Source organism: Columba livia, chromosome 12, assembly GCF_036013475.1.
Source record: "Columba livia isolate bColLiv1 breed racing homer chromosome 12, bColLiv1.pat.W.v2, whole genome shotgun sequence".
Taxonomy (NCBI): Eukaryota; Metazoa; Chordata; class Aves; order Columbiformes; family Columbidae; genus Columba; species Columba livia.
Genome location: NC_088613.1, coordinates 5170612 through 5194111, shown reverse-complemented (window position 1 = coordinate 5194111; position 23500 = coordinate 5170612). Strand labels below are relative to the sequence as shown.

Sequence of the window (23500 nt, the reverse complement as noted above, 5' to 3'; positions counted from 1 at the left end):
CTTCTCACGGATTGCAATTAAAAATCACAATCTTTTTAGCATGTACAAACCTCCCCAAGGCTAGGAGCACTTTGTATGTAGTATGATTGTGATATTATTTGGCAGTTATTCGTAGACAACACATTAATTTATGGAAACTGGATGAAACTCGGGGAGTGCAATCATTAGGGACACATGAGAAATTGAAAGCTTTCCTCAATGATATTGACCTTTTTATAGCTATGATTAGGGGCAACTTGAATTCTATTATCTCTTTCATCACTCCTCTTACTGCCCTAGTCCTTTTAGTGATTGCACACAACTTCGTTAAACTTGTATTTTCAAATGGATATAAAAACAACTTACTTTACAGGAATGTTTCTCAATTTTGTCTTTTCAGCAGCCTGTAAACAGAAGAAGGGTGGGGGAAACAAACAGTTAAGTGACACACCAAAGCACAACCAAGCCGTGAGCAAACATCAACCCATGGATGCTCTTCAGCCGTGCACACCCAAGCAGCCCTGACCGAGGCAGGGGGGTGCAGGAGCCAGACCCTTTCAGAGGGATAGTGCGACCAGTTTTAAATACTTCTGCCCCAGTTTGTGCTATCAGTGTGGTTTGTTTGTTTATAATGGCCACGAGTGTTTAGGAACAGCTCATTCAGGGCAATTACTTCATTTCCCGCTCTGAGGTCTGGTCCCTTTGTCACAAGCTATCTGTCCATATCTGGAACAACAGGGAAAAATAAAGGGAAGAATGGACTCCGTTTCCCAAACAGTTTTTATTTGCCAACAACAGAAAAGGGCAAAGGATGACCAAATGTTCAGATCAATTTCCTCTTGTGAAACCTTTGAAAAAACACACTCCAAATCATCTGAATGAGTAAATCTTTGGGCCTCTCGGCCTGCACCACCTCAGACATGGAGCCTGGTTCCAGTTTATTGCTGAACCCATTGATCTGTGTACAGTCCATTTATCATTCATGAAAAGAGCCAGTGATCTTCACAGTATATTAGAAGAAACAACTCAGATCATCTGTCAACGGCCCTCTTATTTCTGTTTCCCTCTCCATGGGGATTTCATCTCCTTCGATTCTTCTTGAATTAAAATGTTGCTAAGCAACACAGCTGGGGGCACCGATGGCAGAGCCGCGCCAGTCTATCACACGGCTTAAGCTGCTCGAGATTTTAGTGGAGATTTTTTTTTAAATGCTTCTGTGGCATAATTATGTAATCTGAACCAACCTCGCATCCCCCTTCTGATTTTTTTCAGAATAGGTAAATAACATTTTAATGCAAGAGGGCTTGAAATATCACATTCAGATAAACCAGTGCTGTCGTATCATTTCAGAGAATTCCTCCTCGCATTTGCAGAACAGACTGTAATAGATTTAAATGTGGAACGCGGTCAGATGGTTAGTGAGATTACAAGCACGGATAGCGGTGAAAGGCAGAATTAAGACAACTGATCCATAAACGTATTATAGTAAGGAAAGTTTTAGTGGTTAATTACCTTCAGAGATATTTTTACAAAGCCTACCAAACCTGAAGACGAGGAGACTGGGGAGGCACTCGAATCTCTGCTATGCTTAGGGATGCGAGTAAAATGGTTCCCACATAGGAACTGCCAATATTACTGGTCCTGAAAACTGCTCACATAAATCCTTTATGAAAACTGACTAATTTTTGATTCTTCTTGGACCTGCACAACTGGGTTCCCAATTTTGCCCGAATGAGTTTTCCTTTGCGTTCCGCCATGGCGATAGTTTTTCAAAATACCTGCTGTTTTGGCCCTTTTGCCTCCAATCATAGCCAAGATAAAATCTGTGTTTAAAACCATGAAAAAAACCCACTAATTATGAGTTTAAAATTTGGGAGAATTAGAGCTGAGATGGGGCAACAGCTGGCTCCCAGCGTGTGAAGAAAAATGGGTTTGGTACATTTGGATTACGCTTTCCATCTAAAGAACCAATCAATGAATGTGTGATAGGAAACAACTATATTAATTGTACAGTAGGGCCGCTAAATAAGACACTTAAACCTCAGGAAATGCTAAACTTAAGATTGTGCAAGTAAGTGTTACAGACCCAAACCTAATTATGCCCTCTCAAACAAGCCTATGATGAAATGAGGTCTCTGCCTCATTAGCTAGATAATGTGAGTTGTGCCTCTTTCCCAAATCTCCCTTTTTCAGCTGCCATGTGCAAATGCAGTCAGAAGCATGTTATTAAGAAACCTTTCTGAGTAATAAACTACATGTAACAACACACAAATGCTTAATTTAAAGCGGATTAAAATGCCATCAAAAATGGCATTTCAGTTTCCCAAGCCTCCCACTAAATGCCAAGTTTCACTCCCATTCTGCAGGGAACTAACATTTTTTTCAAAGCTCATAAACAGCCTTCCACATTGCCAGAAGTTGTTTCGTTGTTGCTGTTTTGTTGTTGTTGTGGTGGTGGTTTTGTTTGTTCGTTTCTTTCTTTACTGTACAGTGACATTTGCTTGACCCGTCAATATGCTAAATAGCTGGACTACAACAATTCTGGGTTCAAGCATGTGAAACTTGCATCTAAATCAGTTTTTCTTCCCCTGAATTATTAAAAAAATCAGTACGCAAAAACTGACATCAAACTACAGATAAATAAAACTCAGGAGTGAAGAGTGTCTAGCATCACAAGTTAATAATAATAATGCAGTTGATTCTAATACAAAATAAAGCAGAAGATATTCTGGAAGGCATGTCCATGATGATGTGAGCTAAACTGTTTGCATGAAAGGTTAAAAAAGATGAAGATATTTCAGGGAGTGAGAACTGGCAATGTCAAAGTCATTGAATATTAAAGAGCAGAATCTAAATGGGATGTTTGATTCTTGACTACTCAGCTATGTTGATGGCAACTGTTTACCTTGAAAGAAATGTGGTAGCTTTAGGAACAAAGAATTATAGATGTATTTTATTTTCTTGGACCATGAACATCCTAGTGTATATTTTTCCTTAGATTTTTACATGGAGAATTTCCAAATTTTTTTTCTCTTTGTTACTGGGATAAGGTACTTTTCCTAACTCTTCAGAAGAGACACATGCTGGAGGGACAGTGTCCTTCACGCACATGCTTAGTCATATAGAGTTTTAAACAAATGTTGTAAATGCTCAAGTTAATCTGTTGGACGATGAAGCATTACAAATGATTCCGTTTGCCTCTAAGTGGGACCATGGTGATGTTAAACACAGCACAGAATACATGGCAGGGATGCTGCTCGAGAAAAAAAGTGCAGGATCTGACCTCCTGATTTTATTTGTCTTGTAGGTGTTGCTCATTCATTTTTCAAAGCGTGTTTGTTGCGATCTCATAAGCATGCCCAGTGGCACAAGATAAAGAAAGGCAAAATCAAAGTGACACTGAGTAATTCTACACATTAAGCTTTGATGCAGAGACATATTGTTTGAAAATATTTGGTGTGCAGCAGGTCTGTCAATTACAGCTAATTATTTTTCTCTGATCAGGAAGAATGCAATCTTGTTTTAGGCAGGTTTCTTTGAAATGTAAGTCTTTTATATAACTTCATTATAGGAAAATACTTCTTCCAAATTACTTTTTTTTTCTGGGCTGCGTAGCTATTGACTCAAATTGTCTGTGTTGAGTAGTTCTCTCTGCTTTGATAATTAACTTTTGATCATTACTGAATTTAGCAGCTCTAGTCAAATGTGTTCATAGCCATTCTCCTCAACTATTTCAGTGTTCATCGCCTTTAATCTTTGAACAAAATGATCTCATTGAGTCTCCATCAGCCTCGCTACTCCGTTAATAATTCCTGTTTCTCATCTTCATGACTGAGTTTGATTTGTTTTAGACTTGATGAGAGCTTTTGATTATTAATTTAAGATATTTCAAAGACAAACATGTTTTAAGAGTTATTTTCTATCTTATATTCCTAGGCCTTTACAAATAAGAAACTGGTTTTGACTCCACAACGATTCCTAAACTTTACATATTAAAAGAACTACCTGGAAACAGAGCAGGTAGGAGGTCCCTAAAATATGATACATGTGCCCTGAGTGGGAGATGATGCTGCAAGAGATTGGAATGAAATTGAGCTGGTATAATGTAATATTCAATGGGTGTTAGGAGAATTACATCATGGGACCTTTGCTAATTTTGAGCTTGAAAACATGCATTAAAATAATTTAGGATTATTAGAAAAAGGAAGCCAGAGTGAACTAGACAATCATTCCACTTTAATTTCTAATTTCCTTCAGATTTTTTCTTTCAGTTATGGCCTTTCCATAATTGTGCCTCTGCTCTCTAAGACCTTATTTTAACAGCTGACTCTTGTGTTGAAGATGAAGAAGATGATGAATACATGAAAAGCAGTAAGATACAGAGGATCATCCATCAGAGCGTATTTGCTCATGACTTTTATAACTGTGAATGACTCCTACCTCTTATGTTTCATTACACCTGATTTTGATGCTAGTTGTTCCAGCATTAGTTCAAGAACCACCTGCACTGTGCTTTACTTCATTTGCAGTGTGGATACACCCATAAACTTTTTTTGTCAGCAGGTGTTTAACTATCATACAAAAGAATAAACATGGGAATAAGCATGAACTGCTTCTACATTGAGCACAAGGAAACAAAATGTGAAAAATTATGCTTTTCTTCATCACTATCAGTTACCAGACTGGCTTTTGGTTAGAAAGCACCAGAAGAAATTACTCCAGTCAGTACAACTTTTGTACACCACAAAGACCTGAGGAGAAAGAACTGACAAGAGGCTGGCTCAGAAATATCAAAGTGAAATAACCAGTATCTGCAGAAGGCACACTAGATTTTTGGCCAAGTGTTAGAGAGGAACTGTCTGCTATCCAAAGGAAAAACATATTTTGCATTGCATAATCGAAAATCCAGGATTTTCAGGGAGAAGTATTTCATTTTAATACAGTGAGATTAGACAAAAAGTATTTTTTAAGAATGCCTCCTCACCATCTTGATTCAGAAGGACTGATCAGCCACCTAAGACGACAATTGCTGAGCCTCAAAGAGTCTCTTAGAGTGAGACAGATGGCACTTCACGCCACTGAGCATGTTGGCAGAAGGAAGGCCTCCATACTTTAACTTCTTCCATGAACTGCTGCAAATCTCACTCTAACAGGTTAATCTCCCAGTTTGTAACCAGCTCTGTATGCTTGGGTGAATAGCTAAGTGACTCCACACAAGTAAGCTTACAACCCACCACACTGTTCTCCTGTCCTGGAGGTATAGAAGAGAATCCCTGGAGACCCAATTCAACAATCCAACAAAAACACTTTCCCTATTAGTTGAGTTATATAGATAGCTTTATGTGTATCTATATACATCTTTGCAGATTATAATTTGCCTTGGAAATTAAGTAATTCTTGTATTTATGCAGAATGCTTTGCCTATGATACTAAGCAACAAACCAAAACCCACTATGTATTGACCGAAATGTACTGTGCTGATTCTGTACTGACACAGTTGGTGCTAACCACAAGTTCTTGGGGAGGAGAAGAACGTAGTGTGCAGCAAACAAATAATCCAGAATTGTGCTGGGAATCAGACAGCCCAAACTTGAGGGCTGAAGGATTAGTGATGATACATATGATACATGCATAAATATGTGTTGTGGTCTTTTTTTTTTCTATACGTCACTGGTTACACTCACCTCTACCTGTCCCCTAATGTCAATAGAAGAGATTGTATTTCTTTCTTGCTAATTGCCTTTGACATGAAGTTGACAACCTTGTATTCGAGATTCTGTGTGCAATGTTCCGGGTCAATCTCACCTCGAGGACAAAAAGCCCAATGTTACTGTATTTAGGACCAGAAACAATGGAGAAGATGCTCTCCTCATCATGTCATATTTTTAAAAAATAAGTATTTTTCCTTCAGAAGCCAATCATGTGGGATGGATCAGATAAGATCAATTTTTTGAAATATCAAGTCAACAATCATGTGTTATCTATAAATCAGAACGGTTCATTGAACTCTCACTGTGTGTGAACTACAGAGAGCTTCTCATCATGGCTTTGAGCAACGCAGTAACCTTCATGGCTTCACAGTGAGATGCTCAAGAATACTTGAAATACTAGAAATTTAATTTTAATTGGTGCAGTGGAGGCTGGGTAAAATGAAAAACAGAGTTCAAGCGACCAAATCTAAACCAGCCTGTCTGTGGGTCAGGAGTCACCTTCATCCCTGATATAAATGAACTGCTTTTAATTGCGCAACAACACAGACATATTTGAACTTCTATCAGCATTTTTTCCCAAATCCCTACATTTCCATCAGGCCAATGGTGGGAATCAAACTAAGGAAGCGTGCAAATAAAATGTGACCACTTCCCATTCTTGAAGGATTATTCTATATTTTTTTTAAGAGATGGAGAAAAGAGTTACACGCGCTGAGTGCGTACTACACTCTGAGGAGTGCTTGTTGCTTGCATAGATGTACCTGAGCTGGTTTTAAATTAGCTAGAGTGGGTATTACAAACATTACTGTTTTTGTGGCACAGGTCTCAGTTTACTCACTGTCTTGGGTGAACTTTACAATATAGACTGCTATGGCTGTCAGTGAGCAGACGTATCTCAGAGATAACACACATAACATGTACAGTTATTTCAGGCACAACCTGGACTTAAGTACCAATGCACCTTGACAGAAGAGGCTTGAAACAGTGCCTTCATTCCCCAATCATTCTGATACACACTGGATTCTTTAAAAAATGCTTTTGATGGGAAGTTGCTAATTGTCCTAATTTTGACTCCTCCATCCAACAAAGGAGAAATTGGAGAAAGACATCATAAATTCTACTGTTTCAACTTTTGCAGTCCTAAAAATCATTTTCAAGTTGCTTTACAAAATGCTCATCAATGTCTCATGAGGTCAGGAGATTTCAGTGCTCTGACAATACCAACTGACTTGGTCATGGCAGAGTTCTGTGACAGAGAACAGAACTCCTGGCTACAGTGAGGCCAGACTTTTCAAGAGAATTGCTTCACTTGAAAAACAAATATACAGTCTTGATGAGAGAAAAAGCTGGGAAAATTGTACTGAATGGTCCATGTCTAACAAAAAAATTCTAAATTGAAATTCTGGTTTGAATCATCGTTTCCTAGCAAATACTCTGTTACAAATTCACCAATAGGTTTAGCAGATGACAATCCTATTTTGAAAATATAAAATATCTAGCTAGGAACAAAGCTCAGTATTTGTCGTTGTCTTATTTCCTGATGATGTGTGTTTGATGTGTTTTATTAGCCCTCTTGATGGCTAATAAATAAAAACCCAAACCATTATTTACTGGGTGTAGTCCATAGATGCATTTCAACATGTTATTAACATGATTGAAAACCTTGAGGAGGCAAAAGAAACAGAGAAAAGGTCAAGAAACATTTAAAAGGGAAAGAAAAAGTCTTCTCTGAACTTCCCCCAAGAAATAAGCAGCAAAAGGCGCGATTCAAAGAATCTCCTGCGACCTCCCGGTGCAGCTGCCGACAGTGGCCACAGCCTGTGCAATCCTCAGTTTCCCAGTTCTAACAGGAGAGTAATTCTTTGTATCTCTATCCCTGAAACATACCTGACCAGTGCTGATGTTTTGAGGTCTTACACTGAGGTGTACTTTTAATGTGCAACGTCCCATTGTTACTTTTGCAGTGTTCACACAAGTTATAACTTGCTGTGTCAAAACGGCAAGGAGGATAGGCAAATATCTCAGAAACAGCCCTTTGTACCCCTGCTCATTTGTAGTTTATGCCCTTAGATTTTCCTTTGCGGCAAAGGCTTTTATCTCATTCTTTTGGGAGTCCAACCCGTCCTTAGCCTCTTCCCTACTCTAAATCAATGAAGACTTCTCCAGACTTGAGAAGGAGCAAAGAGTACCAGCAGTGGCTGTGTCGGAAAGACGTGAATTGATGTTGCTATTGTTCATGCCACCCATTTATTTCCCATGCAGGACTAAAGACTTGAAGGATTTTAATTTATATGGAACGTTACATTTATACTGAATGTTAAATATATTACGAACAGGTAGCAGAGGTAACAGAGGTAAACACACATGAAATAACTCTTTGATGACCTTGATCTGGTTTAGTACATTACTCAGCTGACTTAGCCAAATACTAAATTGCACAGCTGCAAAAGTTATACTTAATATTATTGCCATGAAATCAGTAATTTTGTAAAACAGGCACACTCTCTGTGAGAGCACACTGCCCAAATCAATTGCACTGTCACAGTGTGGTCCTGACCTGTCCCTACGAGCGGGCAGAAGGTGTGTTCTGGGAAGATTCATCCTGCTGGCACAGAATGGAGCACCTCCAACCCCAGCAAACCTTGCAGTGGCAGATGCATTTATCGTAAGAAAAATTAAGGTGCTTAGTTCTCATTACTGTTCTCTATCTGGAATATCTCCAGGGGAGATCAACTTTCACTTCTTCTCCCCCTATTCTGGCTGACAGAAGCTAATTACTGGATTTATCATGCCCTTTTCATCACCTACTTTACACGTGTTCTGCCCACCTATGAGTCCCACCACTCAGACTTTTGCAATCACCTCCAGTCTCAAAGCCAGCACTAGCACTATCCTCTACTACTGTGAAAAACTCCCAGGAATTTAGATTTTGAGGTTCACAGATGTTTGCTGGGGCTTTTGTAAAAGAGTGACACCGCAGATGGCCAATGCAAGAAAGCCAGACACTCTCTTTACCACAAGGCATGTGTGATAAAAATCACACTCTCCTTTTGAGGAGAAAAGGGAGATAAATGTTACCTATGTGGTCGGATTAGTTAGTGTCGAGCACTAAGATGGCCCACAGATACCAAGACTTCCGATTTATTTTTACAGGACAATATGGTCGAGTCTGGCTTTTCTCTTAACAACAGCAATGCTGATGTTGATTATCTCACCTGCTGCTGCCTCTGCTTGCTGCCAAAACAATACAGGGCTTTTACATAAGTCGCATACATAGCAAGAGGCTCTGAGGAAATATATTTTTCCTCCTTGCTTATAATAAAGACTCCTTTGCAAAAAAATTTGAGCACAAAGCATGCACAGACACAGAGTACATGATCCATCCTGTGGACTGAAAGCTGCATCTCCTTCCTCCCTCCCACCCCAAAAAGGCTGGCAGATCTCCAGCATACCATCCTCACAGCTGTACTGAGGAACAACTGGCTTTCCACCTCTATTTAATTAGTGATGGAGGCATCATGTCTTTTTTAAGCTTCTCCTTCAGGTGTGTGATGGTATGGCTCACAGAGCCTGGACGCTTCAGGTTGGTGGCATGAAAAACTAACCTCAAGAGAAGCACCTGTTTAAGAGTGCTGAGGGGCTATGAAGTGCCTGCTTATTTGTGGGGAAGTGAGGAGAAGACTCCTTCCAGCTTTTTTTATCCATCTAATCAATTAAGGCATTTCCTTCCCCCTTCATTAGGGCTGCCTGCCTGCCAGTATTTTCTTTTACTGTATTATTTTCTCTGGGTTTTTGAGACACCAGGCTGCCAGCGTGTACTAGGCAACCCATGGAAAAGGCAAGTTGGCGGGAGGCACAGGGCTCATCCAGCCCTGTGGACAGAACACTGGAACAGGCTGCCCAGGGGGGTTGTGGAGTCTCCTTCTCTGCAGACATTCAAACCTGCCTGGACACCTTCCTGGGTAACCTCATCTGGGTGTTCCTGCTCTGGTGGGGGGATTGGCCTGGATGAGCTTTCAAGGTCCCTTCCAATCCCTGATATTCTGTGATTCTGTGCTGGTCTGGGAAGCTGCTGCCCCTGAGCCCAGGTAGGAGCAGGGCTGCAACCCGCAGGGGCAAACTCACTGTTGTTGATCTGCTGCCCTGTGCACTCTACAGCAACCATCTGTCCTCAGGGTTGTATCAATCCCCTTCCTCACTGATGGATGACCACCACAATAACAAGACTTATGGGAACAATTATGTGAGATTCTGTGAATTCGAACAAGTTAAAAGCTTTGGGTAACATTGTGTTTTAGTGGTATGCCATGTTTTTCACCCATAACAACAGCAAGCTCAGCACAGATCTCATTGTGGTTACTGAAAGCTTCTACAGATAATAAACGAATATCTGATATGAACCTATGTCATTACCATGTGAATTATGACCTTAGACATGTCAGCCATCAAATCCCTTATTACCAAAGATTTGCCTAACAGAAGCCAGAGTATCCATTTTACACAGCTGATGATATATGATTGTTTCAACTTGTATTGTGCAAAATAAAATGATTTGAATATCAATTAAAATGGACTGAGGTAGCAAGAAGAGACATATCTTCACAAAAAGATTTTTCATGCTTATAGACTGACAAGGTTGGAGAAAGATTCTATTATCATAATAGCTTCTGTTTTCATTAATGGCTTAATGAAAACATTTCCCTACAATTATAAAACATGACTGCAGATCTTAAACACTGGAATGTGGGTTCTTTATCAAAACACATGCTGCTGTGGCTACAACTGATGCTGCATCACTCTGGGATTTCAATAGAACCCAATGACAGATAAACTGTTTACATTAAAGGACTCTATAGAAGTTATTTTGCACCTAGTTTCATCCTAATCCATCTGATTTTTCTATAGCTTTGACAAGATGACCTCTCTCACTGTGTGTGCAGTATTGATGTCATTACTGAAGAGCTGTTCTTCAGCCTTTCTGCTGATAACAAAGTAAATGGAAATGTAGAGAAACCTTGGGGAGGTAAACGGCTTGTTCAGGATCCAGCTAAACATGGGAAAAAATACAACAGGAAAGGGTATCTACTGTTGCAAGGAAAGTGGTCACTGTTCCACTTTAAAAAGAGTTTGCACTATATGATGAAGGCATACTGCATCTTAGAATTACATCAACTTTCAAAAAATGTACCTTGAGTAAAGGCTTTGAAAGCTCAGTATGTATTGTAAGAATTCAAAGCTCAGCCTATGGCTGATCACCTTTTTAGACTCAGCTACAAAGGCAAAAATTTTGTATGTAATTACCTGATACTAACCTAGTGAAAAAGAATTATGTTTGTCTAAAATACAAATGATAGAGCAGGGCCATGGATTATATGCATGTCTTGTGTTTATATGGTTATCAGAGAAGTGGCAATAAAGCAGCAATCAGTAAGGGAAGGAGAAAAAAAATAGAAAAGAAAACAACCTTATTGATTTGTTCTGCCAAAAACACTACATACATAAAATACTGAAAATGGAGCAGGTCTGTAACTAGTATCAAAGTTTCTTTGGTTCAAAAACACACAGAACACTAGCAATGTGCTTTAAATTAAGTACACATTTCAAAGGTTAACAGGACTGTTCCTTAGGCAGAAGAACAAAGAGGAGCTGGTTAAAGAAAATTGGGTACACTACAGCTACTTAAAATACTGTATCCAGGCACAACTCATTTGGATGCTTTTGAGCTCAAAGCTAATTTGAATTATACAGAGGTGCTTTAAAGAACAAAAATACTAGCCTGTGTTTTATCTATGCTCTTTTAGCTGAACTGAGCTACTAATTAAAAATCTTCACTGCTCTTCCTAATTTCTGGTGTATTTTTTTTATTAATAACAGAGTAATAAAGCCATAGAAAAGCTCTGTCCTTCCTCACAGAAGAGTGTTAACATTAGCATCTCAGAAATGCCTTGGCATCTAATGGTCTTACTACTAACATGTCTGTCATCTGCCTTTACTGTATCTCTCATAGCCAATCTAACAATATTGTGCAGTAGAACTTCTGAATGCAATGCTGATCCATATGCCAACGTTCCTCAGTGACAATACTACAAGAGTTTACAATCCAGGCAATGCTTAAATGTAACAATATCTCTCAAATAATACATCAAACAGATGTGTACCTGGTATTATAAATATGTGACCTAAAAATCTATTGAGTTGGTCAGCATGCATATTAAAAACCATTCAAGCAGGCAAAATTGTGGATAACTTAAAACTTTAAAGACAGCAATTTTAATAAAACTGTCAATACAATTTTCTTTGTAAAAACATTTGAGGCTGATTATGCTGCTTATATTGAAAGAGAAACACAAGGTCTATATCTTTAGATCTTTTATTGAACTGTGAGCACAGCATCAATAACTGCTGCTCAGCTGTAAATGAAAATTGATTCCAGATCTAACCCATCGTTTTCTGTGTGTTTTTAATCCCAAATCACCCACAATGAGACATAAGAATCAGCATTTTGATTACGGGACAAAGTATGTGTCATATGGCCAGCTCCAAAGTGTCTACACTGCAGATACTGGGGGGTGTGTTTACATGTGTTCGATGGAGGTGATAACCGCGCTCTCTCCAAGCGAGGCCCAGACAGTGATGATGGGAGTTTGCAGCTGGAGTGGAGTGACTTGTAACCTGCCTCATGCTCTGTTGCAAAGATCAATATGGTCCAGAGCTTTACAGATCAACCTTTCTTTCCATTTCTAATCCTTCCTCTTTAAAGAGACAGGGCAGAAGTTGCCAAAGTGTGAAGGCACTGCCAGTGTAATGCCTGAGGGATAGAGCAGAGCTGTGCTGCTCCACTTTGCAAGGCCGTAGTGTGCAACAAAAATCTAAAGGAGAGATATGTACAGTCATTCATTCAGGAAACCTAAAAAACTGTGGGATTCTTTCATATAATGTGTATAACTTTGTCTGTACCCTCTATTTGTAATAAAAGATGCAACCATAGATGTGTGGGATACACAGGAAAGGTGAAGGTTTCCCTTAAAGTGCAGGGCATTTAAGAAAGATGCTCGGTGTGCTTCCTGTCCAGAGAAGTCACTTATTTGTTACATTATTGGAAGTGTTCATGTTTGGAATCCCTAAATATACAGATCATAATCTGTTTCTTAAGAAGATATTTGGAAGAGCTTAGGAGATCTGAATCAATTCTAACTACTCCAAGTGAGACGAAGCTCAAACTGCCAAGAAAGCATTTTCCATGCATTATAAAATTTTGAGAAACCACATGAATGGTCCTTATTGTGCTCTATTGTCTGTCCACTGATTATACCATAAACAGAATTACTGGAAAGTCCCATGGAGTTTTGGTGCAGTCTGAGGCTTTCTACAGCTTGGGTACATCACCACCCAACAAGGACTCGGGCTGCAGCCCCTGAACTGGGAGCAATGTGACACTGCTCTTGAACATCACACTGCCTTTGGTAAGAGGCACATGGGTACCACACAACGCCAAGGATGTTTTGAGAGCTGTCAATACTCCACTGTGCAGTGTAGACACAACCATGTCTTTCCTGCTTGGGATTAACATCAGAGATGACACCTATTCAAGTCAGCAAGGGCTTTTCTTTTGACGTCAGCAAATGCTGGACCAAGCATTTGCTGCTTCTTTCAGTAATGACACATGATTTCATTTTAGCAGCGTAAATTGTATATATTTGGAATAACCCTACTGAAATCACTAGAAAATCACTCCTGCAGGAAAACAAAAGTAACTCGTACCTGATAATATAGTTCTGTTTCTATATTTTTGGCATCTCATTATCACAATGTCATTCTACAAGACTATTTGGGCAAGTTTCCAACAGATCGGGAAACCTGCTGGGTTCATAAGCCAGCATGTTTGTACAACAGAGCATTGCACAAGTACAGGGTTTTGATCCTTTGGCTTCAGATGAGAGTGCAAATCTATCTTGGTGCTATAAAATACTGACTTGTATAACTAAGGGATCTACTTACATCAGAAGGTAAATCTTTCCTGGCATGACCCTAAAGAGCAGATTAGGTAGGCTGAAGGAGAACATTTAGGTGGTTTAAAAATTAATAAGATAGATCAACTTATAATTAATATTTCCTAGCGTGAACAGATGATTTTAAGCTGAATTTTACCATTACCTTCCTGTCTGTTGCAGCTGTTTACACAGTTGAACCTATTGCATATGTAAAGTAACATGAAGGACGAATTTAACAAAGTCTCTTTTTTTTTCTTTTTCCTGATAAGAATGTTAAAAATATGAATTTTACCAGCTTTATTTCCCAGCATTATCCATAAATATTTCTAAAGTGGGAAGGATAGAGAATGACATGAGCCAGTTTACTGAAAATGATTCTTCACTAATGTCCCAAGTACATTGAGAGACTTTCTGTATTGATTTACAGTTACACACTGAGGGTCTTCCCTCTCACAAATGGGAATCTCTGGTTTACTACGGATGGACTCCCATTCTCTTACTCACTGACTGGAACAAAACTTACAGACCCAATGTTCTTGGGTGCAATTGTGCAAATAACTTGCAAAGTGCAAACCAACTCTGCGGTTGCAATAGTGGTTTGATGCGGTTGTTTTACACTCACATCCAACAAGGTCATTGATTTCAGAAACCAATTGTGAAACACGTGGAAATGGTTCCACAGTTAGTTTGGCACAATGGTGGGCAGAAACTCAGAGCACGTTTAGCTGTTCCTGGGTGATACCATATGTGGTATCTTATTTCAAGGCTAGTAAATCACGTTTATTTTAATCCACTTCACAAAGTTAATTCAGCAAACCTGACAAAATGCATTCCTATTTAAGAATAAGTGTCCTTCCACACAGGATCTATGCACAAGACAGCTTTAAGCTAATGGATTCTACAGCACCTCCAAATGCTTTTGATGCAAATATAGTAAACCAACATGCAATCACATTCAACTGATGAAACAACCTGGTCAGATTATATGGTCTATGCACTCATATCAGATGTATCTACCTGTTCATTATCATCTTCATCACTGCTGAGTTTCAGATCATCCTCAAGCATTCTGAAAAAAAAAGAGAGACAATACAGAATTACATTCAAGGAATTAACTTCATACACAATGGGCTGAATCTTCCCTTCAGCAAAGTCAGGGGAAAACTCCTGTTCAATTCAACCACACCAAAATCAGATCTGTGATAAGTAAACTGGTTACTATTCTCTGTATGTATGTATTAGACCTTCTACATGATGCTAGGTAAGAACAAATGACTTTTGGACTCATCCATCATAAATTGGGTCAGTCAGGTCCTCTTTCATGTTGTCTTTTATTGGCACATTGTCTCATGGTGATTAGTCCATATACACCTATGGGTATTTCTAAACCAGAAGGTGGCAGGGAAAGTCATCTTTGAGACTGTTAACGACTGAGAAAAAGTCCTCCATGTTACACTCTTGATCTAGGGCATCACTGATCTTTGAGGCCAGCAGTAATCCCCACCTTATGAAATTGTGAATGCAGAGTGGAGAACAGCAAGACGAGGAGGAGCTTGTCTGAGGTTTGCTGGGACCTTATTCTTGTTAGTATCTAAAGGCAGACCAAACATTTTCCAAGCTAGGAATCCTTTAGTTCATAACCCTTCCCCTTCTTGCCCCCCCTTTTTCTAAATACAGGTTGATGCCACATCACCGCTCCTGACCCTTGGTTAAAGAGGAAGGAAACTTCTAAAAGACATGGCTGTCTCAATGCCTTCTTCCTTTTCCTTGGCAGAAGAAAGAGTTGAATAATGAATATTATTATATTAACACTCATACTGCATTTTTTTTTTTTAATGCGAGACTTAAGCATGACAAAACACACGGGGTAAGAAACCATATTATTTGCTGTTACATCCTTACAGAAAAGGCCTCGTCTTTCCAGGTCTGTCTACCTAGAGAGACATGACTAGCAGCCACCAAATACATTCCCGTAGAGCTTCCCATAAATTCACGTTTTTATCTGGTGGTCCTCCTCAGAGCTGATATTCCTTTGAGCACACTTGCACCTCATATCCATCTTTTCACCTTGACAAATTCTCTTATCACAGGATGACGTATGAATTAATTGGCACATCTCTCCCAGATCTGCTGTGACAGCCACTAAAATTGCAGAGTTTCCTTTCTCCCAGGCTGAGCTCCTTTACCCACGGCAGGAGCCTTACAAATTGCAATTACTGTTTCCTTTCTGCCTTGATGGAGACTGAAGTCTATGATTTTTTATTGTTAGCCTTTAAATAACTGTAGCAATCAATCGATGTTCTGTTAGGGAGGGCTTTTTTTTTTTTTGTTTGAAGACCACCAGTAAATCATGGAAGCCTCCTGGCATGAGGAATTTTAAAGAGGGGACAATAAACTCAATATGGAAATATCAGGAGCTTCGAAGCTCTGCTGGTGCTCTTAAAAAGAGAAAGTGCAAGAAGGTCTTTAAACTGGTTTCTAAGTCATCTGTCTTTCAGTGACCTCTGTTGTCGAGCAGCTCAGTGGTTACAAAGTATCTGGACACATTACTACTAGTCATTAACATCTTGATAAATGGCAGATGCCTCCCTGTAGTATGTGAACCCATAAAAGTAAGACTGTAGCATGGATAAAGAATCTTCCAAAAGTAAGAATTTATGGTGGGCTGGATGCCAGGTGCCCACCAAGCTGCTCTATGACTCCCCTCCTCAGATGGACGGGGAAGAGAATATACAACAAAAGGCTCGTGGGTTGAGATGAGGACAAGGAGATCACCCACCAATCACTGTCATGGGCAAAACAGACTTGACTTGGGAAAATTATTTTAATTTATTGACAATCAAATCAGAGTAGGGTAACGAGAAATAAAACCAAATCTTAAAACACTTTCTCCCCACCCCTCCTTTCTTCCCAGGCCCAGCTTCACTCCTGATTTCTCCATCTCCTCCCCGTAAGCAGTACATGGGGACGGGGAATTGGGGTTGTGGTCAGCTGATCACACGTTGTCTCTGTCGCTCCTTCCCTCTCAGGGTGAGGACTCCTCACTCTCTTCCCCTGCTCCAGTGTGGGGTCTCTCCCACAGGACAGAGTCCCCCATTAATTTCTCCAACACGGGTCCTTTCCACAGGCTGCAGCTCTTCACGAACTGCTCCAGCGTGGGTCCCTTCCATGGCTGCAACCCTCAGGTGCATCCCGGGGTCCCCCACAGGCTCACGAGTCCTGCAGCTCCCCTACTACCAAAACCTTCCCATGCAAAACCACTACAGACTTTTTTTCCAGGAAATATTAATCTTTAGAGGCCTGGACTTTGGTGATGAACAGGTACTTTTAATGTTGTTTATCTGGCAGACACATTCATTGCTTTCCCCAGTGTCATTACTTGCTGTGCTATTCTCGATGTATGGCTCACTCTGCCCACAGCTCTAGATTGTTATCTGCAAATCTCATCACACACCAGGACAATATCTCCAGGAAACCAAGACCACCTTCATACAGGACTATGTAATTCTGACTCCCAACCCTAATTCAATCCTACACTCCTACTTTTAAGCCTACATCTCACTTTAATTTGTAAATTATCTACTGCTTTAAAGCAGCACTGCTAGATAATGTGCTCTATTATTATTTTGAATGCAGATCTAAGAGGACATAACGCAAAGGATCTTTTCATGAACAATACCCCAAAAAGCCCAAAGGGTGGGTTTTTTTTTGGTTTGTTTGTTTGAGTTTTTTCCCCCAGCTATTGCCTTTTAAAAAAATTATTTGTTATATGTTAAATTTCTTTTTGACATATCCTGTTAGAAATAAACCTAAAAGCACAAAGGAAATTCCATATTGAATAAATAGAAAGAACAAAGAAGAAAACATAAAAAAGATAAATGAATACACTTACTAAACTAACCAAACAGTCATCCGAAATGGTTGATTAATAACTGTCCTCATACAGCCTATACTGCAGACACTTTCCAACAAGTACAGTAAGCACAAGACATGTTTATTGAATATTGAAAAATATAAAATGGATATAAAACATGATTAGTAGGAAGGACAACTGTTAGAGTTGGTTTCAGATAAACTAAATTTGCAGGATTTATGAGTTCCCTTCAAGAGACAAATGGATGTTTAGGCGACTAGGGAGAGGAAAAAAATTGGATTTTGGTATTTCTTTAGCAGTTCCAAGCTTATCACTTGGAGTATATAATTCTTCTTAGCCTGCTCTGCTAAATGAAGAATATGTCACCCCATTCAGTTACAAAACTCAAAGGTTAAACAACTAAACCACACAGCTTCTAAAATGCATCACACTCCCCTGGCAGATGGAATAATTAAAGAGAAAACGAGTATGGTATCAACAATAAATATATGGTAGCTGGAGAACTGAGGGAATAAATTAAAAATACACAGGATGTGCAAATGAAAGTAGAACACTAGTGAATTCAAATAACCTGCTCCCAGAGGATATTGGTTGGAAGAGGTAATATTTTACAGAACGCGGAGGATTAGATTGTCTTCCACAATTTTAAAATGAGATTAATATTCTGAAGACATGGGTCACAGTAGCTTGTACTATTTAATGTTTCTGTTAACTCTCATTTACAAGCAAGCAGCATCTGATCACACTTGCAGCCCAACAAGGGCTTTAGAAGATCACTAGCAACCTTAATCCAAGGTGACTATTTTACTGTCATATCTAGAACCCATTCCAGCTTCAAAGCCCTGAGACAGAAGAGCTGTATCTACAGCTCTCTCACACACTGTCTGGACGGTGTGAACATGAAATTAGTCCCTCTTGAATGAGAGATCCTCATATGCATCTGAGCTGTTCTACTCTATGTAATCAGTAACCTCAGAAACACTCAGACTGGAGATTACAGAGTATATTTGTTAAGAAGATCGGGACAGCTATTAATAAAGGCCAGTTTGGCAGATATGTTAAAGTTATAATGAATCTCTCAATGAGGGCAAATCAAAGAGAAAACTGCCTGTTTCAGAAAGCTATCTCCAGAGGAGTTATGAATGCCTTTTATTTCCTATTCTTCTCTGACCCAGTTGACATTATTATTGAATATACATGTAGTTGTTTGTCTTTTCATCCATAGCTAATGCCAAACACCACTTTAGGGAAAGAGTAGGATTAAGTAGGATTTTTTATTTCATTATTAGAGCAATGCCATTTACTGTAACAGTTGAAGTTGTGTCAACACATTTTTTTTGTAATCTACAACTTTCAGAAGTTTATAATTTGGAATATGAAATTATTGCAAAGCAAAAACATTGGGACAAAGCAACACGTTTATCTGTGGTGTAAGTAGGGGCAATCTCATTGACTGACTACATTACCCACTTCCTCCAGGGATGAATCTGCTCCCAAAGCAGATTGTTCCTACATTACAAATTTAACTAGACAAATGGCTTTCTTAGGATGAGTTCTGTAAAAATCTCACTAGAAATAGTAACAACAAAATATTATTTTTAGAAGCCTTTAACTTGTGCTGGGCCTCAGAAGATGATGAGATGGACCAAAATCAAAATGAGCTATTTCTGTAACCGTTGATTATGATTTTGGCGTAGCAAGCTAAATTTTTCTTCTCTCTTTCAATCTCTACACATTTGCCAAAAATATCATTAAAAAATATGCCATGAAAATAAACCAGTTTAAACATAATCAGAAACCCCTGTGTATCTAGTCTCTTAACAGACATTGTCAAAAGATTATGCAAGTCCCACCATGGCTTCTGTTTCTCAGTGGGACAAACCCTGTTTTAAACCATTTTTCTCTCCATGCTCAGCATGAATGAGTCACGGAGTCCCTCTGGCCACTCCTGACAGTTGTTACAGCACGAATTACTCCATTAAAATTAAGTGTAAGCACATTGTTTTAACTGCTTCAGAGAAGTCATGAACAGTGAGAGGCCAAAGCTCCAGAGGGAGATGATCTAGGACTCCGTGAGACTTTTGGCATCACTGAAATAGGTTTTCTGCCCATCAGTGCTGGAAGGAGCAAAGGAGGCAGAACCTCAACTCAGGTCTGGCGTGTGGGCTGAAACTTCCTGGGGTGTCACCAAGCTCAGCTGCACACACACTGGAACTGGTCTTGTAGCCCATCCCTACCACTGCATTCAGCAGGTGTTCTGTGCACACCAGACCTGACAGTTTGGGATACTGTGAATGAGCAAGTAAGGATTTGATTAGGACACGTTAGATAATCTCCTCCCCGATATAACTCAATTTCAGGTATTTTTATAGAAGACACCGAACTTCTTAAAGGACTATTTTCACAGCTCAACATCCTTTGTTTGATTTCATGTATAACACATTTAAATGCTTTTTACAAGTTAATAAGGTCCAGATTGCCAGGAAACTTCTGAAAATGCTATGCATGTCTTCCTGCTCTGGTTGTATAGGGCTAGGATGGGAGCACACTTTGTTTATAACAACATGTTAGAGGCCTGGTGAGACAGCTTCACCAACGAGAAGGCGCTGAAAAGGCAGCCTAAATAGGATCCAGGCTTTGCACTTCTAATTTGCTGTGGAATCAGTTCACCACTGCGCTGGAGCTCCATTTGGGTGTAAAAAAAAAATCCCTGTGAGAATTAAAAGGGTGGGGAAAAGGGAAGAGAGGGTTGCAAGCAGACAGCGAAGAGAATACTGGGCAATTCCCTAATCCTAGGCTGCCTGGAAAATTAACTCGCTCATGTCAAACCACATTTGTACAAAATACATATCCCACCTGGGCCATATCACAACAAACATGGGTATTGCTTCTGCAGGCAAGAGGACAAGCAGGGGCGATAACCGGACATACAGACCTGACAGTTTTTTCTTGACAGGTTTTTCTTAGCTAAAATGGGAATATATTTGTAAGATTCCTACTTTTCAAAATATTCAGCCTATTTGTTTTTGTAAATCTGTAACACTGTCCTTGTAACCTCAATGGGCAAACCATGCTTGTGTTCCATCAGCAGGGTAGGACGTATTGCCTAAATTTGGCTGAAAAGAAAAGGTAAGGATGAAACTGTGCCCAGTGATACAAAAGACACAGCAAAGCACTGCTAACGAGAAGCAGTGGCTGGTGTGGGAAGCACCCTGAGGATGTGGGTGCTCTCCAAGCAGAAGAGTTCCCTCCTGCTCCAACCTTCCACTGATAAAAAAGACAATATTAAATGAAGATTTGTGTGATCTAGATTGGAGCAGCATGCACTACAACTAGTTATTTTGTCCGATATTAAAGAGAGAGCTTGGACTATTATGGCAAATTTCACTTGTAACACTTAACAAGACTTAAACCCAGAACAGGCAAGAAACAAATAAATGTCTTTGAGGTGAAAAAAATGTACCTTACCACACCAAGCTACGGAGCCCCTGTCACAGGCCTGTTTGCAGCAATACCTATGTGGAGTGAACTCTGCCATGCAAACAGTGACTAGCAGGGAGATGCAACCTTTTCTACCTCGATCTTTCATGGAAATAAGGCCATCAGTTCAACACAATCTATGCCGGTTTACCCTATGGACTTCATACCGAACTTGTTTTTCATTTTCCTAGTGCATTTCTCTGTAGTATATAAGACCTCGCTGAGAGTGGTAACTCAAAAGGTATCATGCAAATGACAAACTGTATAATGGAATTCAGATGTATTTCGAGAATGTGTTGCACACACTGGAGCACAATTTTATCATTTATCAAGGGGGAAGAAGGGGTCTCTGTGTGAAAACATGTAACAATAGATTTCCCCAGAGAATCTCATAATTCAGTGGGCAAAAAAATGGGGAAATGAAAATAAATGGTAGAGTAATTCCAAAGGAAAAAAAAAGAAAGAAGATCTTTTGTTTTAAAACATCCCATCGATAAATCTTGAAAACTGATATTCATTCTTTTGCTGAAATGTGCAAGTCATCTTTAAAATATTTCCTCTGAGATATTGTAGGAGTTACGGTAAATGAAAATCTCAGAAGATTAAATGGAATTTACAAGCACCATTTACCTTAATAATCAGGGCCGCTTGTCCAGGAATTTTATACATACTTAAATATAGCTTATTAATTTTTCCTTCTCCTCATCCACCATTTTCTTTCATTACATTCTTGGCAATGATGAGGTCAGTCTGGCAAACTCTTACTCACAGGAGTAACTTCTACTCACTTGAGTCTTTCAGTGGCCTGAATAGGACTGATTTGCTTAAGGATAGATCAAGTCCTCAGACTCGGGCCTGAAATTGCCTCCACTTAGACAGAACTGAAGTCCAGTTTCGTGTCTTCACCACCGGGAAGCCTGTAAGCAACAGAAGTCCCCGGGCTCAGCCCTCTCGCAGGAGGAGCCGCACATTAGCCCCAAAACACATCAGCCTCCCCCCGGCCCGGCTCATGGAGAAAGATGCCTTGCTAAGAAACACTCCATTTCGTGTTGTCACACTCAGCCTGCCTTAGCGATCCTGGCACCATATCAGTAATTAGTGTAATTACAGCTGGTGAGAGAGAAGTAACCCCTGTGGTTATCTATTAGGTACCTCACAATCAGAGAGTGCACTTCATTACTCATGTCTCCGCATCATCTCTTAATTTCAAAAGAATTAAGCAAAATTAATTCTTTCAGTAGAAGAATTTCTTTATCTAGCCATCCATTAATCTCTATGTATAAAAAGCTCTTCAAGGCAACTAAAATATTAAGTTGCTACTAAGTGCATCGTAACTACTGCTCTGTTGACAGACATTTTGCTTTTCATTAAAGCTGAGACAAGAACTTTTGGAGTAGGGAGAAACCTACTGCCAAATTTTATCTGTATATTATAAGCATAGATTAAAATCTTTATGTTTTACGTGAATAATACTGTAGCACATCCAATAATTTCACATCCATATTGAGGCCAAATCCTGCTCCTGAAGAACACTTCCAATAGAATGGGAGCAGAATTGGGTCAAAATACTTAAAGAGCAGGTTGTTTTGTTTTGTTTGGTTTTTGTGTGTTGTTGTTTGTTTGTTTGTTTTTAAAGATGTTTTTTTATGTCAAAAATATGTTGATATTTTTGTCTTAATACCACTAATACCACCATTTATACCTTCTGTCTATAAAAGTGCAATCTCCACTACGCTGTGCCTCCCTCACTATGCAGTGACTCCTCAGTACAACACATCTCTGTCTGGAAAGGACTGAGAATGATGTAAAAGTCGGGACGGGGTGGGGGTGAAGAGAGAGAAAAGAGAGACGAGAACAAAGAAAAGCATGAGGGCAGGAAAAATGCAGGGAGGGACTAACAACAGTTTCTAAAACCTACCAGTGTAAAACTTGTATTCTCCAAGAATCTGAAGAATAAAAATGAGGACCCCACCTTTTTTAGTGTGCCAAATTCTGCCAATGTGCACAAAGCTTTAATTATTTTCCCTTTGATCAACTGCAATGGTTGATATAATTTTGGGTTCTGCCATTTATCAAGAGTAAAGTACAGCCCAAGAGCCATTTCTGTGATACATACTCATTTCCAATACATTCCACATGAAAAACACCCGCTTACTGCAACCATATTTGATTAAAACTGTCTCCTAGCCAGAGCACCAGTATTTTCTCTGGTAAACAAGCCTTCAGTTGGCATATTTACACACAACAGCTTTGGGAACTTAGCACACAGTTAAACAATGATTGATAATTCTATAGCAACTTGCAAAGGTGACTTTAAAAAAATCATACCAGAAAATATATTAAAAAGAGTTGTTCAACAGGGAACAAATAACATACGACTGGCTCATCTACCCAATGTTGTACAGTGCATATGGAAGAACATTAATTTTATTCATTGATTATATTATTTTATCTTTTTTTTTTTT

General features: G+C 39.4%; 1 protein-coding gene across 6 annotated transcripts in view; it reads right to left on the bottom strand.

Annotated features, from left to right (window-relative positions):
* The window catches only part of AFF2 (ALF transcription elongation factor 2), a 333925-nt gene that overhangs the window by 79424 nt on the left and 231001 nt on the right, over positions 1 to 23500 (bottom strand). For all 6 annotated transcript variants that reach the window (XM_065077475.1, XM_065077476.1, XM_065077479.1 and 3 more), the window contains exons 8-9: positions 14699 to 14750; positions 346 to 383 (exon numbers count right to left, since the gene is read on the bottom strand). In XM_065077475.1, the coding sequence (XP_064933547.1) occupies positions 346 to 383; positions 14699 to 14750 (90 nt within the window). The remainder of the gene's footprint in view (positions 1 to 345; positions 384 to 14698; positions 14751 to 23500) is intronic.